The following is a 13,745-nucleotide window of genomic DNA, read 5'->3' as shown; positions in this document are numbered from 1 at the left end:
ACAGGTTTCTGGATCCTTCTGTTGTGATGTCTGATAGGACGATTAGACCATGTTAACCAGGCTGGACTGAGTATTTGACAGTATTGTTACTCTGAAGACTTTTCCCTCACCCCACATGCCCTTGTCCCTCCCTGGAAGAACTGGCATAAAATGACAATGTCCGATTACACTTACATGCTTTCGGTTTTCCACAGATGTGAAATTAAGTGAACCATATATGTTTCATCATCGTGGAGATCTTGGAGAATTATCTGAGCACCAGGTTCATATGTATTCAATCTAGAGGCATCTATTGGACAACAAAACACTCTTTTTCAATTGTGGACTTTATTTATTTATTATTATTATTTTTTGAGACAGAGTTTTGCTCTCATTGCCCAGGTTGGAGTGCAGTGGCACGATCTCAACTCATTGCAATCTCCGTCTCCCAGGTTCAAGGGATTCTCTTGCCTCTGCCTCCCGAGTAGCTGGGATTACAGGCGTCTGCCAGCACACCTGGCCAATTTTTTGTATTTTCAGTTGAAACGAGGTTTCACCATATTGGCCAGGCTGGTCTCGAACTTCTGACCTCAGATGATCCACCCCCATTGTCCTCCAAAAGTGCTGGGATTACAAGCGTGAGCCACCGCACCCGGCCCAGTTGTGGACTTCAACAGAGGGAAGCTTTAAACATGTTTAACCACCGGCCCAATTTGAACAAAGATACTTCAGTCATTATAGAGAGGAAAACAGTACTTTTTGTTCAATTGTGCAAACTCTCCAAGTATCTATTGGAGAAGTAGAGAGGAACCCTAATGAAACTGTGAGTGTGAATGAGGCTCAGCTAGGCTTCTACTTGGGTTCACTTTCTCATCTGTCTGCATGTCCCGGGATTGACCCTCGCTCCTCTGAAGACCAGCCTGAAAGCCTTAAAACTGGTCAGTGATGGATGAGTCTGATGAGGACTTTAAAGAACTCTGCGCTAGCTTTTTCCAAAGGGTGAAAAAACATGGAATCAAGGAAGTGTCAGGAGAAAGGAAGACACAAAACGCCTCCTCAGACGGCACTCAGGTAAGACGCAAATTGAAAAGGACCAAACAAACTGCTACCAAGACCAAAACCCTTCAAGGCCCTGCAGAGAAGAAACCTCCATCTGGCAGCCAGGCCCCTAGGACTAAAAAGCAAGGGGTAACCAAATGGCAAGCAAGTGAACCGGCCCTCTCTGTGAATGGGGAGGCGGGTGTGCTCGCCTCTGCTCCAGATCAGCCTGTGCTCTGGGAAACAGCACAAAACACCCAGACGGGTAACCGGCAAGAACCATCGCCAAACCTTTCCAGAGAGGAAACCACAGGTAATTTGTACTCTTTTAAACCGGGGGCTGGAAAACTTTATGGAAAGAGCCGGATTGTAAATATTTTGGCTTTGTAGGCCATACAGACTCTGTCGCAACTCTGCTGTCATAGTGAGAAAGCAGGCGTGGACAATATGTAAATGAACAGGCATGGCCATATGCCAGTAAAACTTTATTTACAAAAATAGGCAGCCAGCCACATGACCATAGTTTGCTAACTCTTGGTTTATTTTTAATTTTTTTTTTAATTTTTAAATTAAAAAAAAAAATTTAGAGCTGGAGGTCTCACTATGTTGCCCAGGCTGGTCTTGAACTCCTGGGCTCAAGCAATCCTCATGCCTCAGCCTCTCAAAGTACTGGGATTACAGGCGTGAGCCACTGTGCCCGGTTGACTCCTGGTTTAAACAACAGTCAAGAAAAATATAACCCCTGTGTGAATTGCTCACATGGTTATGTTTGGAGTCCTCTGCTCTTTGAGAATTTCCTATGAAATTCTGTTATGTGGTTGACATGAGTTACACAAACAACACAATAATGTTGCTTCTCTTGTTTTCTTGAATTTATTCCAAAGTGGGTAAGTTGGACGGGGTCAGCCAATTTGGAGAGGCTGCTGAGAGGGCCGCATGAGGGCGCTGTGTGGGCTCAAGTCCCAGGAGAATCTTCAGGTTTTTTGTTTCTCTCTCAGAAGACCTTTTAATCTTTTCCTTTGTTATTTTTACTGATTTATTTCCTTACTTAGTTTTTAGAGACAGGATCTTGGTCTGTCACCCAGGCTGGAGTGCAGTGGCGCTATCATAGCTCACTGCAGCCTTGACCTTCCAGGTTCAAGCAGTCCTCCCTGCCTCAGCCTCCCGAGTAGCTGGGACCACAGGCACCCGCCACCGCACCTGGATAATTTTTTAACAGTTTGTTTACAGCAGTTTTCTTGCCCTGTTGCCCTTGATATACTGAGCCATATGCTTAGTACACATTCTTCATGCAAAACTGAAAACCAGCCTTGCATGTATAATACACCATGGGCTCTCTGAGCTCCTGAGTTCTGTTTCTCAATTTTCCTTGCCCTGACTTCCTGATCTTAATAACCTCTCGGTAGAGTGGTTAGAGTGGTGGTAGAGTCTCAGGCCGCAGAGACTGCTGGAAGGCGTCAACAGTGTTGCCTCACCAACTTTACTGGTCTCTCGTGCTCTTTTCCAGTCAGATGAAATCTATGCGTGGTTCCCCCAAAACACGTATCCATGCGCACACCTGCAGAACTGCCATACAACTTCATGGGGTTCCTGGATCCCCACTGAAGATCTGTGGATCCCAAGTTAAAGAAGAACTGATCTAGGACATAAACCTTTGTCGTTAATATTTCTTTAATAATAGCTTTATTGGGGTATAATTGACATTCCATAAAATTCACCCTTTAAAAGGGTATGGCTCAGTGGTTTTTAGTATATTCACAGAGTTGTCCAACTCCACCACTACCTAACTTGAGAACAGTTTTATCCTAAAACTAAACCCCGTGCTCATTAGCAGTCACATCCCATTCCCCTCCTGTCATTGATATTTATGTCTGTATTGCCATAAACAAAGAGGTTACCAACAAGCAACCAGTCCTCTTCACATTTGTGAGTCAAACCTAAACTAGTTGATAAAGGACGCCTGAAACTTGCGTCGAACCTGTATCTGGTGGAAAAGTCTTTTATTTCTCCAGCTACAACAGATGGTTGTGAATATTTCCCTCCTTGCCAGAGAATGCGCCTAACAGCGACTCTCAGCCTCCTCCTTCCTGTTTGACAACAGCAGTGCCAAGTCCCTCCAAACCCCGCACAGCACAATTGGTCCTACAGCGAATGCAGCAGTTCAAGAGAGCAGACCCCGAGCGTTTGAGACATGCTTCAGAAGAGTGCTCCCTCGAGGCTGCACAGGAAGAAAACGTCCCAAAGGATCCTCAAGAGGAGATGATGGCGAGGAATGGTATGATGGGTGTGTTTCTGTCTTCCACACAGAGATAGTTTATGAACATAACTGAGGAAGGGAGGCAGGAAGGAATCAGCATTTGTTGGGTTTCTTCTGTGGATAGGCTCTCTGCTTGATGTTTTACCTTTGCCACTTCACTGGATCTAGCCAGAGATTGAAGAGTCTCTGGGGTCATTTCCCACCTAGCTTCCTTGATAAGGTACCTCTTCCTCTTTTTTTTTTTTTTTTTTTCTGAGACAGAGCCTTGCTCTGTCACCCAGGCTGGAGTGTAGTGGCATGATCTCGGCTCACTGCAACCTCCGCCTCCGAGGTTCAAGCAATTATCTTGCCCCAGCCACTGGATTTACAGGCATGCGCCACCACACCTGGCCAATTTTTGTATTTTTAGTAGAGACAGGGTTTCGCCAAGTTGGCCAGGCTGGTCTCGAACTCCTGACAAGTGATCTGCCTACCTCAGCCCCCCAAAGTGCTAGAAGTACAGGTGTGAACCATTGCGCCTGGCCCTCTTCCTTTTTTTTTTTTTTTTATTTGAGATGGACTCTCGCTCTGTTGCCCAGGCTGGAGTGCAGTGGTACGATCTCAGCTCACCTCCCAGGCGCAAGCTCCGCCTCCCAGGTCCAAGCCATTCTCCTGCCTCAGCCTCAAGGTAGCTGGGACTACAGGCGCATTCCACCACGCCTAGCTAATTTTTGTGTTTTTAGTAGAGATGGGGTTTCACCATGCTGGCTGGCCAGGCTGTTCTCGAACGCCTAACCTTGTGATCTGCCCGCCTCAGCCTTCCAAAGTGCTGGGATTACAGATGCGAGCCACTGTGCCTAGCCAAATATACATATTTTTCTTCCATATTATCTGAAAGTAAGTTATAGACATCAGGATCCTTCACCCCTAGATTCTGCTGCATAACTACAATACCATTATCACGCTTAATTCCATAATAGTGCCTGGCATCCAGTTCAAATTCAAATTTCCCCAGTTGTCTCAAGGTTATTTTTTGTAGCTGGTTTCTTTTTTTTCGGGACAAGGATTCAGTAAGTTCACATGCTGCATATTGCTGTAGCTCAGCAGTCTCCTAAGGTCTAGATTCTAGAATAGTCCCTTTGTTTTCTTTTGTTTTCCATGACATTGACTTTTTTTTTTTTTTTTTGACAGAGCCTTGGCTAGAGTGCAGTGGCGCCATCTCGACCCACTGCAACCTCGGCCTCCCGGGTTCAAGCTATTCTCGTGCCTCAGCCTCCTGAGTAGCTGGGATTACAGGCACCCACCACCACACGCGGCTAATTTTTTTGTATTTTTAGTAGAAACGGGGTTTCGCCATGTTGCCCAGGCTGGTCTTGAACTCCTGAGCTCAGGCGATCTGCCCTCCTCAGCCTGCAGAAGTGCTAGGATTAGAGGTGTGAACCACCGCACCCAGCCCCATGACAAAAACTGAGTTTTTGAAGAGGCTAGGCTAATTGTATTATAAGATTTCCCACTCTCTGGATTTGTTTATTTCTTTATGGGATCCTTTAACTCCTTCCTCTAACCCTTGGGTTGCCCCGGGTTGCCCCACTCTGAGTGGATTAGAGGCTCATTGGCTCCAGGTGACAGCGTGTGGAAACAGTGCCCCATAGCTGCTGTGCACTTGGTGTAGCACCAGCCCCATAAGCATAATAATGCCAGGTGCTTCTGTTCTCCATCCCCGAAACAATATGGATTCTCATTTCTAATGAAAATTTACAAAGGGAAAAGAAATAGGAAGAAACTATTATTGGCGGACCTAGAGCTAATAAGTATGCAGGCTCTTGGCATTGCATTGCAGATTTCACTTCAGTAACACCGAGGAGTCTCAGGCCGCCCCAGGGTCCACAGCAGGCAGTGATTTGATGTCCTGCCGAGGCATCAGTCCTGGATGCACATGTGAGGTGTAGAGGAGGCACCCAGCTGGTGTGAGCTCCGCCCCTGCCCAGCATTTGACTCAGTTCTCTCTGTATCTTCACATCACACCCAGCAAGCTCTCAGAAACAGATAAACCATTTCTTTGTTAAGAAACCAAACCAGGCTGGATGCGGTGGTTCACACCTGTAATCCCAGCACTTTGGGAGGCCAAGGCAGGCAGATCACCGAGGTCAGGAATTCAGGACCACCCTGGCCAATATGGTAAAACCCCATCTCTACTAAAAATTAGCCAGGTGTGGTGGTGTCCACCTGTAATCCCAGCTACTTAGGAGACTGAGGCAGGAGAATCACTGGGACGTGGGAGGCAGAGGTTGCAGTGAGCTGAGATCGCGTCGATGCACTCCAGCTTGGGGACAGAGTGTGAGACTGTCTCAGAAAAAAAAAAAAAAAGAAGACGACCAAACAAAACAGGGCACCAAAATGAAGGTGTGCTGTTTTGCTGGCCTCAGTGGCAGGCACTGGTAGGCCACAGCCATCAAAAACTTGGGGGTTTATGAGGCGTTCAGGGCGTATCCCTTGTGAGTGACAGGGGTCTGCTCCAGCAATACCAGATGGGCCACCCTGGGAGCCAACTCAAGACCAGAATCAGTCCATTCTTGCGTCTGATGCTAAGTAAGAGATGCTGCTTTTTAACCGCCAAGGGCATTTCACTCTGCCCTGGTTTTATCACGGGCAGTAAAAGGTCAGCAGGAAAGGTTGAGCTTCGAAGAGAACATCTAGCTTTGTTGGAATATGAGCCTTGTGAACCTGCAATGCCCAAGGTAGCTGACTTCAGCAGAAGTGGGGAAGTGTAGGTCCTTGCTACTCAGAGTGGTCCTGCGGTGCCAGCATCGGCAAGCCTGGGGGCTGCTAGGAAGGCGGAGAGTCTCAGGCTGCACCTGGACCCCCTGAATTTGAATCCGAGTGTCGACAAGCTTCCCAGGCAATGCATATGCATGTTAAAGTTGGAGATGGCTGTTGCAGAAGTGCTGACTAGTGCCCAGTCTCACTGGACAGTGTCTGAGTCACCGGTCTGCAGAGTGGAGCTGGGTTCTGGTTTATTTGTGCTCCCCATGGTCTGCAAGAGCCGACAGAGCAGAGGTCTGAGGGTGAGCTTGTCTTTGGAGTTGATCCTCACGGATCTTTGGTGCTTCTCCACAGTGTTTGGGCTTGGGCCCCCTGCCCCAGAGAGCGACGCTGCGGTGGCCTTGACCCTGCAGCAGGAGTTTGCACGGGTAGGAGCATCGGCACATGATGATAGCCTGGAGGAAAAAGGGTTGTTCTTCTGCCAGATTTGTCAAAAGAACCTCTCAGCCATGAACGTGACCCGAAGGGAACAGCATGTAAACAGGTGGGGGCAGCGTGGGCCGTCACCTCTCCCGTGTACGTGACCAGAATCCCCGGGCACCCCAGGGCTGGAGTGGGGATCTCCACACCTTACTGTGAAAATAGCACCTCAGCTTTGTTGTCAACCTACCCCTTTTTAAAAAATAACTTTGTTGAGATATAATTCACAGAACATATAGTTCACCCATTTATTCACACAGTTGTGCAACTGTCACCACAATCACTTTGGATTATTTTCATCACCGCCAAAAGAATCTCCACACCCATTAGCAGCCACTCCCTATTGCCCCTCTCTCCCCTGACAACCACTAATCAACTTTCTGTCTGGATAGATTTGCCGATTCTGAAATTGCACAGTTGTCCTTTTGTGTCTGCCTTCTTTGACTGAATATGTTGTTTTTGAGGTTCATCCATGTTGTAGCATGGGACAGGCTTCATTCCTTTTTGTGGCTGAGTAGTATCTCATTGTATGGATAGACTGTGTTTTTTTCCCATTCTTAGATGACGAATATGACCGTGGTTTATCCTTTCATCCATTGACTGACATTTGGAGCATTTCTACTCTTTGGGATTGTGGATAGAGCTGCCGTGAACATGGGTTTCATGTATTTGTTTGGGTACCTGCTTTCAGTTCTTGGGGGTCTATACTTAGGAGTGGAATTTCTAAGTTATCATGTAACTGCATTTAATCTTTCCTTGCTTTATTTAGCCAGCTTTGCTAACAGATACCTAAGTGTAGTGTCTAGGGGCTGACTGCCAGGAGACGGAGTCAGGCTGTGTGGAGGGATTAGCTTTGGGGAACTTGCTTTGACCACAGCACATCCATGATGACCTAGACCCACATGTGCTCCAATCCACATTCCCGGGGAGGGTGGTTCTCCTGTATTAACTGTCTTCCTTCAGGTGCCTGGATGAAGCTGAAAAGGCACTAAGACCTTCCGTGCCTCAGATCCCTGAGTGCCCGATTTGTGGGAAACCGTTTCTGACCTTAAAGAGCAGAGCCAGCCACTTGAAGCAGTGTGCTGTGAAGATGGAGGTTGGCCCCCAGCTCCTGCTGCAGGCCGTCCGGCTGCAGACAGCACAGCCTGAGGGGAGCAGCAGCCTGCCAGTGTCCAGGTGAGTCAACGAAAAGGAAGAAAACCAAGCCAAATATTGCTGTGTGCACTCAAGGCTTTTTCTATTTAAAAAATCTTTTTATGGGCCGGGCGCAGTAGCTCACACCTATAATCGCAGCACTTTGGGGGAGGTCAAGGTGGGCAGATCACCTGAGGTCAGGAGTTCGAGACCAGCCTGTCCAACATGGTAAAATCCTGTCTCTACTAAAAATACAAAAATTAGCTGGGCGTGGTGGCGCATGCCTGTAATCCCAGCTACTTGGGAGGCTGAGGCAGGAGACTCACTTGAACCCAGAAGGTAGAGGTTGCAGTGAGCCAAGATCACACCACTGCACTTCAGCCTGGACAAGAGTGAGACTCTGTCTACAAAAAAAAGAAGCTTTTTATGGTGGAGGAAAAAAGAGCCCTCTTTCATTCTGGAAATGAAACACTTAGGGTGGAAATCAGGCACAGTCTAGAAGGGAGTGAGGAGGGGACAGAGTCTGCATTCCGGAAGGCTCTGGACCTGCCCCTTTATGTGGGTGCAGAAACGATCATCGCACTATTTTCCTCAAGGTCCTTCCTGAGTTTCCAATCCCATGATCCCGCAGTAGGTACCCTCTAGTGCAGGGGTCCCCAACCCCCTGGCCTCGGACCAGTACCGATCTGTGGCCTGTTAGGAACCTGGCCACACAGCAAGAGGTGAACAGCGGGCAGGCAAGTTTTACCGCCTGAGCTCCGCCTCCCATCAGATCAGTGCTGGCGTTAGACTCGTAGGAACACAAACCCTATTGTGAGCCGCGCATGCATGGAATCTTGGTTGAGCTCTCCTTATGAGACTCTAAAGCCTGATGATCTGAGGTGAAACACTTTGATGCTGAAACCATTTCCTCGATTCGTGTCCCATGGAAAAACTGTCTTCCATGAAACCAGTTCCTGGTACCAGAAAGGTTGGGGACTGCTGCTCTACCACATCTAAGAATTTGGTAGTCACTTTACTCCATCCATTTCATTGCTGTATGGCATGGTTTCCACCTCAGCGCAGTCCAGTTTTCACACTGTTAACATAAGATTATTCAGCACAGTTCAAAGAGTTGGTGATTGGCCAGGCACGGTAGCTTACACCTGTAATCTGAATACTTTGGAGGCCAGGGCAGAAGGATCACTTGAGCCCAGGAGTTCAAGACCAGCCTGGGCAACATAGCAAGACCCATCACTACAAAAAATTAAAAAATTAGCTGGCTGGTGCTGCACACCTGTAGTCCCAGCTACTTGGGAGGCTGAGGCGGAAGGATCGCTTGAGTCTGGGAGGTCAAGGTTGCAATGAGCTGTGATTGCACCACTGCACTCCAGCCTGGGCGACAGGGCAAGAACCTGTCTTCGTAAAACAAAAACAACAACAAAGTTGGTGAAACAGAAGATTTTTAGAGGCCCTGCTCACAGCCAGGACACAAGTCTTCAGCATGCAAACCACAGCCGCACAAGTGCCAGAGGGCTGGCCCTGCTCTACCCTGTCCTGCTGCTAAGGACGCTAGAGCTGACACCAGCTTCATAGTGAACAAAGGCAGCTTGGACCTTTGACTCCTCCAGCTTTGAGACCGCTGTCAAGAGCAAAGGGAACGCCAAAGGCGATGACTCTGTCCCGCCCACTGCTTTGCACACAGGTCATGGGCAGCCGAGCTGAGTTGGGGCTGAGATGGCAGAGGGCAGAAGGGATTCTCTTGGCGGGGGAGCCCATCTATATTTAGCATCTCCACACCAGCATGGTAGGGGTGCAAGCCTTGAGGCCTTAGAATAGAGGTCATCTAAGCCATTGCTTCTTTCTTGTCAGGACCACACCAAAAGCACCTGCTCAGATAAAGTATATCTGCTTTTTAGAATATTTCCAAGTACTGAAACTAGATGTATGTGGATCCATTTTGAAGGTTGTTAGAGTAGAAAACTACAGGAGCTGGATGCCCTTATGGGGTCTTTGAACCCCTCCCTCCCCCAAGGCCAAGCCTGTGGTCCTCAGAACGCATGCCACGGCCAGAGTACCTCATACTCTTTCCCCACAGTCCAAACCTGGCCTGCTGGGGAGTGAGGAGGGGACAGAGTCTGCATTCCCCTCACAGAGGCAGGGTCCTGGGCTGCCCAGGCGGCTCCTTTCCCACTGGGAGGCTGTGATTATCCAGGTTCCTAGGAAGGTGAATTTGAGCCATCCCTGGCCCCGTGGAGAGCACGGGCTTTTGCAAAAGCCAGAGGCACGACTGCAGTGCAGGGAAGGTGGGCCCGGTTTGTGCTAAGTTCCTTTGTCGCCTCTGCCCTCCTCCTGCCCAGCTTGTTGGGAGTCACCCAGGCAGCCTAGGTTCTCTCCAGCTGAAAACTCCTGTTCATTTCCTCCCAACCAAATGCGCTGCTGCCCACTGAAAGCGCAGAGTCCCGTGGCGGCTGGTGTCATGTCGACCATTGGCAGCCTAAGCTGGGAAGCCCTTCCTTCTGGCCATGGGCAGAGGCACTGCCCTGAAGCCCCTGCAGGAGGGAAGGGATCCTTTTCTGCTGGTGTGGCCAGGACCATGTAAGGAGCATCGGAAGTATTGATGGGTGAAGGTGGTGGGAGTCCAGGGAGCCTGCTTAGAGCCGTCGACTGTTGACTCCATTGGACGGGCTTGGCCACATGAGGATGTGCAGGTACCACAGATGGCTCTGGACATCTGCCATGAGCCTGCTGGACAGCAGCACGTGAAGGAACCCAGACCCTCCCATGCCTGGGCCATGTTGAACTTTTGGCCTGTGATTGAATGAGTTCACACAAGGCAATAGAAGTGGGGGATGCGTCTGCCTGGCAGGTCCACATCCGTCACTTTTCTCTCAGGCCCAGCCCTCTCCAGGCCAGTGTGACCAACCTGAGAAGCGTGCACTCCTCTAGCCCCAGTAACTTTTCTTTTTGGCTGTCTTCTCGCTTCAGTGATCACGGTGGAGGTCTGAAACGGAGAGGACCCGCCAGCAAGAAGGAGCCACGGAAGAGGCGGAAGGTGGACGAGGCACCGTCCGAGGACCTGCTGGTGGCCATGGCTCTGTCCCGGTCAGAGATGGAGCCGTGTGCGGCTGTGCCAGCGCTCAGGCTGGAAAGTGCCTTTTCTGAGAGGATAAAACCAGAAGCAGGTTTGTGTGGCCAGAACAGTGGCCCTGGGAGAGACCACCGGCGGGTTGCGGGGGAGTGGGCTGACTCCACCGTTGATGGTGTCACTTTTGTTTCTCTCTAGAGAAGAAAAGTCGCAAGAAGAAACCCCCAGTGTCTCCCCCATTGTTGTTAGTCCAGGACTCTGAAACCACAGGCCGACAGATAGAGGACCGTGTGGCCCTGCTCCTGTCTGAGGAAGTGGAATTGTCTAGCACGCCACCACTTCCTGCCAGCAGGATTTTAAAGGAAGGGTGGGAAAGAGCGGGCCAGTGTCCTCCTCCACCTGAATGCAAGCAGAGCTTTCTGTGGGAGGGCAGTGCACTGACTGGGGCCTGGGCCACGGAGGCCTTCTACACGGCCAGGCTGGTCCCTCCCCTCGTGCCCCAGCGGCCTGCCCAGGTGAGTCCCTCCCCTCAGGCACATGGGATAGGCTTTTGCGGGAGGCCGGCAGTCCCAGAACTGCAACACTGGGTATCCACAGCCAGGTGATGGAAAGTCCAGGAAGAAAAGGCAGAGGCGGGAGGAGGCCAGAGGGGCGCTCGGTGGCTGCAGCTTTCTTCTCTGTCCAGCAACTAAACGGTACTCTGGGTAGGATCAGGGAGGACCCTTGGTTTCCACCAGAGTGTGTTCCTGGAGTTTGTTGAAAATGCAGAGTCCCGGCTGGGCGCGGTGGCTCACGCCTGTAATCCCAACACTTTGGGAGGCTGAGGTGGATGGATCCAGAGGTCAGGAGTTTGAGACTAGGCTGGCTAATATGGTGAAACCCCTTCTCTACTAAGAATACAAAAATTAGCCGGGCATGGTGGCACACACCTGTAATCCCAGTTACTTGGGAGACTGAGGCAGAAGAATCACTTGAACCTGGGAGTCAGAGGTTGCAGTGAGCCGAGATCGTGCCATTGCACTCTAGCCTGGGCAACAGGCTAGACTCTGTCTTAAAAAAAAAAAAAGGGCCTGGCGTGGTGGCTCAAGCCTGTAATCCTAGCACTTTGGGAGGCCGAGACAGGTGGATCACGAGGTCAGGAGATCGAGACCAGTCTGGCTAACATGGTGAAACCCCGTCTCTACGGGGTTTTTTGTATCTAAAAAATACAAAAAAAAATTAGCCGGGCGAGGTGGCGGGCGCCTATAGTCCCAGCTACTCGGGAGGCTGAGGCAGGAGAATGGTATAAACTCGGGAGGCGGAGCTTGCAGTGAGCTGAGATCCGGCCATTGCACTCCAGCCTGGGCAACAGAGCAAGACTCCGTCTCCAAAAAAAAAAAAAAAAGCAAGAGTCCCAGGCAGCTGGCAAAATGCCTCAGACGGAGCCCGGGAACCTGCATTTGAAACACACGCTCCAGACAGTCCTGCAGCAAGTGTCCTCCTGCCATGGACTTCAGGAGGGTGGCAGGCCTGGGCCCCCCTGGCCTGACAAGCCTTTGTGCAAACAGATGCCAAGGCCTGGGCTTGGCTGTGACAGAGGAGGAGCATGTTGACATGAGTGCTGGGGAAAAACGTCCCAGGACTGCCCCGGGCTGTGGCTGGAGCTCCGTCCCCACAGCCCGCGTCCTGCTCTGTAGTTTTAGGTCCAGCCATGCATACCACATGTGACGGCTTCTGCAGTGTGTGCGTCAGTGACAGCGACCACACGGTCACTCTGCTTACTGGCTTCTTTCAGGGCCTCATGCAGGAGCCTGTGCTGCCGCTGGTGCCACCTGAGCACTCAGAGCGAAGGTCACCCGCTCTCCACGGCACCCCCCCTGCAGGCTGTGGCTCCAGGGGACCGTCGCCTTCGGCCAGCCAGAGGGAGCACCAGGCCCTGCAGGACCTCGTGGACCTGGCGAGGGAGGGACTGAGCGCCAGCCCGTGGCCCAGCAGTGGGGGCCTGGCTGGCTCGGAAGGGGCTGCAGGTGAGATGCTGGGTGGGACTCTAGGGCCAGCCCTGCCCTCCTGGGCCTCCCTTCCCCGCGGCTGAGGCTGCTCTTGTGCCGCTGCGGCGGCAGCTCTGACCTGGTGGGAGAACACACAGCCTCTGGGCGCTTTCATTTTTTCTCAAAGGTGAATGCGGCGTTGACAACTCTGTCATGACTTTCCTTCCACTTTAACCAAAGACAAAACTGTCTGCCCACAGCGAGTGAATCCTCTGGGTGAACTGTTTTGCTATTCTCTTACCTCCCTGGTGGGGTGCGGATCATAAGGTCAGGAGATCAAGACCATCCTGGCTAACAGTGAAACAGAGCGTGCGGGTTTGCTTTGCATGAAGGCGTCCTCGGGAAGCAAGCGCCTCTCAAGGCACCGCAGGGGCCGGCTCAGCCCGTGGTCAACGCTGTCTTCTTGGTGGTGGATGTGGCTGGGCTGTGACGTTCCTTTAACCTGTGAATCCTCTGCTCAGGGTTGGACGTGGTGCCCGGCGGCCTTCCTCTGACTGGGTTTGTGGTGCCATCGCAGGACAAGCACCCAGAAAGGGGCGGCCGCACCTCGGTAAGGACTGGCTCTGTCCCACGCTCTGTGGTCCTGGCCACTCCCGCTTGCCACTTGTGTGATGGGGTTGGCTCACTGCTGGCCTCTGGCCCCCAACGCAAGTGCAGGGGCCTCTCAAGAAGGTCTCTGCTTTCCAGAAGGCTGCCACATCCTGACATCCGTGAGCAGAGCCACAGACCCATAGCTGCCCCGGCGCCCGCTAGGGGCTCTGCCACAAGGCTTCTGCCTTTTCTGTCTGTGACTCCGTGGGGCACCTTGGGGCTGAGGCCCCAGAGCCTGCTCTGTCCCGGGTCCTAGGAGTGTAGAGGGACCACAGTTTCTCAGCACGGCTGCCCCATCCAGGCACTCTCTGCTCGTTCCTCAGTAGCTGCGAGCTCACTGAGGGCTTGCTGTCCCTCCCCTCTGTGCAGGTCCGGGCTGGGCTCCAGAGCACAGCTGAGCAGACTGGCCCGGCCTCCCTGTCAGTGTGCT

General features: G+C 51.4%; 1 protein-coding gene across 3 annotated transcripts in view; it reads left to right on the top strand.

Moving 5' to 3' along the window:
- Positions 1 to 13,745, top strand: part of LOC105467858 (SLX4 structure-specific endonuclease subunit) — a 29,735-nt gene that overhangs the window by 1,849 nt on the left and 14,141 nt on the right. For all 3 annotated transcript variants that reach the window (XR_011616264.1, XM_071084018.1, XM_071084019.1), the window contains exons 2-9: positions 195 to 1,330; positions 3,068 to 3,292; positions 6,371 to 6,560; positions 7,460 to 7,672; positions 10,598 to 10,794; positions 10,896 to 11,212; positions 12,472 to 12,703; positions 13,186 to 13,274. Coding sequence is in view for 2 of the 3 variants with exons in the window: in XM_071084018.1 (XP_070940119.1) it covers positions 925 to 1,330; positions 3,068 to 3,292; positions 6,371 to 6,560; positions 7,460 to 7,672; positions 10,598 to 10,794; positions 10,896 to 11,212; positions 12,472 to 12,703; positions 13,186 to 13,274 (1,869 nt within the window). In the remaining variant the exon portion in view is untranslated. The remainder of the gene's footprint in view (positions 1 to 194; positions 1,331 to 3,067; positions 3,293 to 6,370; positions 6,561 to 7,459; positions 7,673 to 10,597; positions 10,795 to 10,895; positions 11,213 to 12,471; positions 12,704 to 13,185; positions 13,275 to 13,745) is intronic.

The sequence above is a fragment of the Macaca nemestrina genome, chromosome 18 (assembly GCF_043159975.1).
Source record: "Macaca nemestrina isolate mMacNem1 chromosome 18, mMacNem.hap1, whole genome shotgun sequence".
Classification (NCBI taxonomy): Eukaryota; Metazoa; Chordata; class Mammalia; order Primates; family Cercopithecidae; genus Macaca; species Macaca nemestrina.
This window is presented reverse-complemented; position numbering and strand designations above follow the sequence as displayed.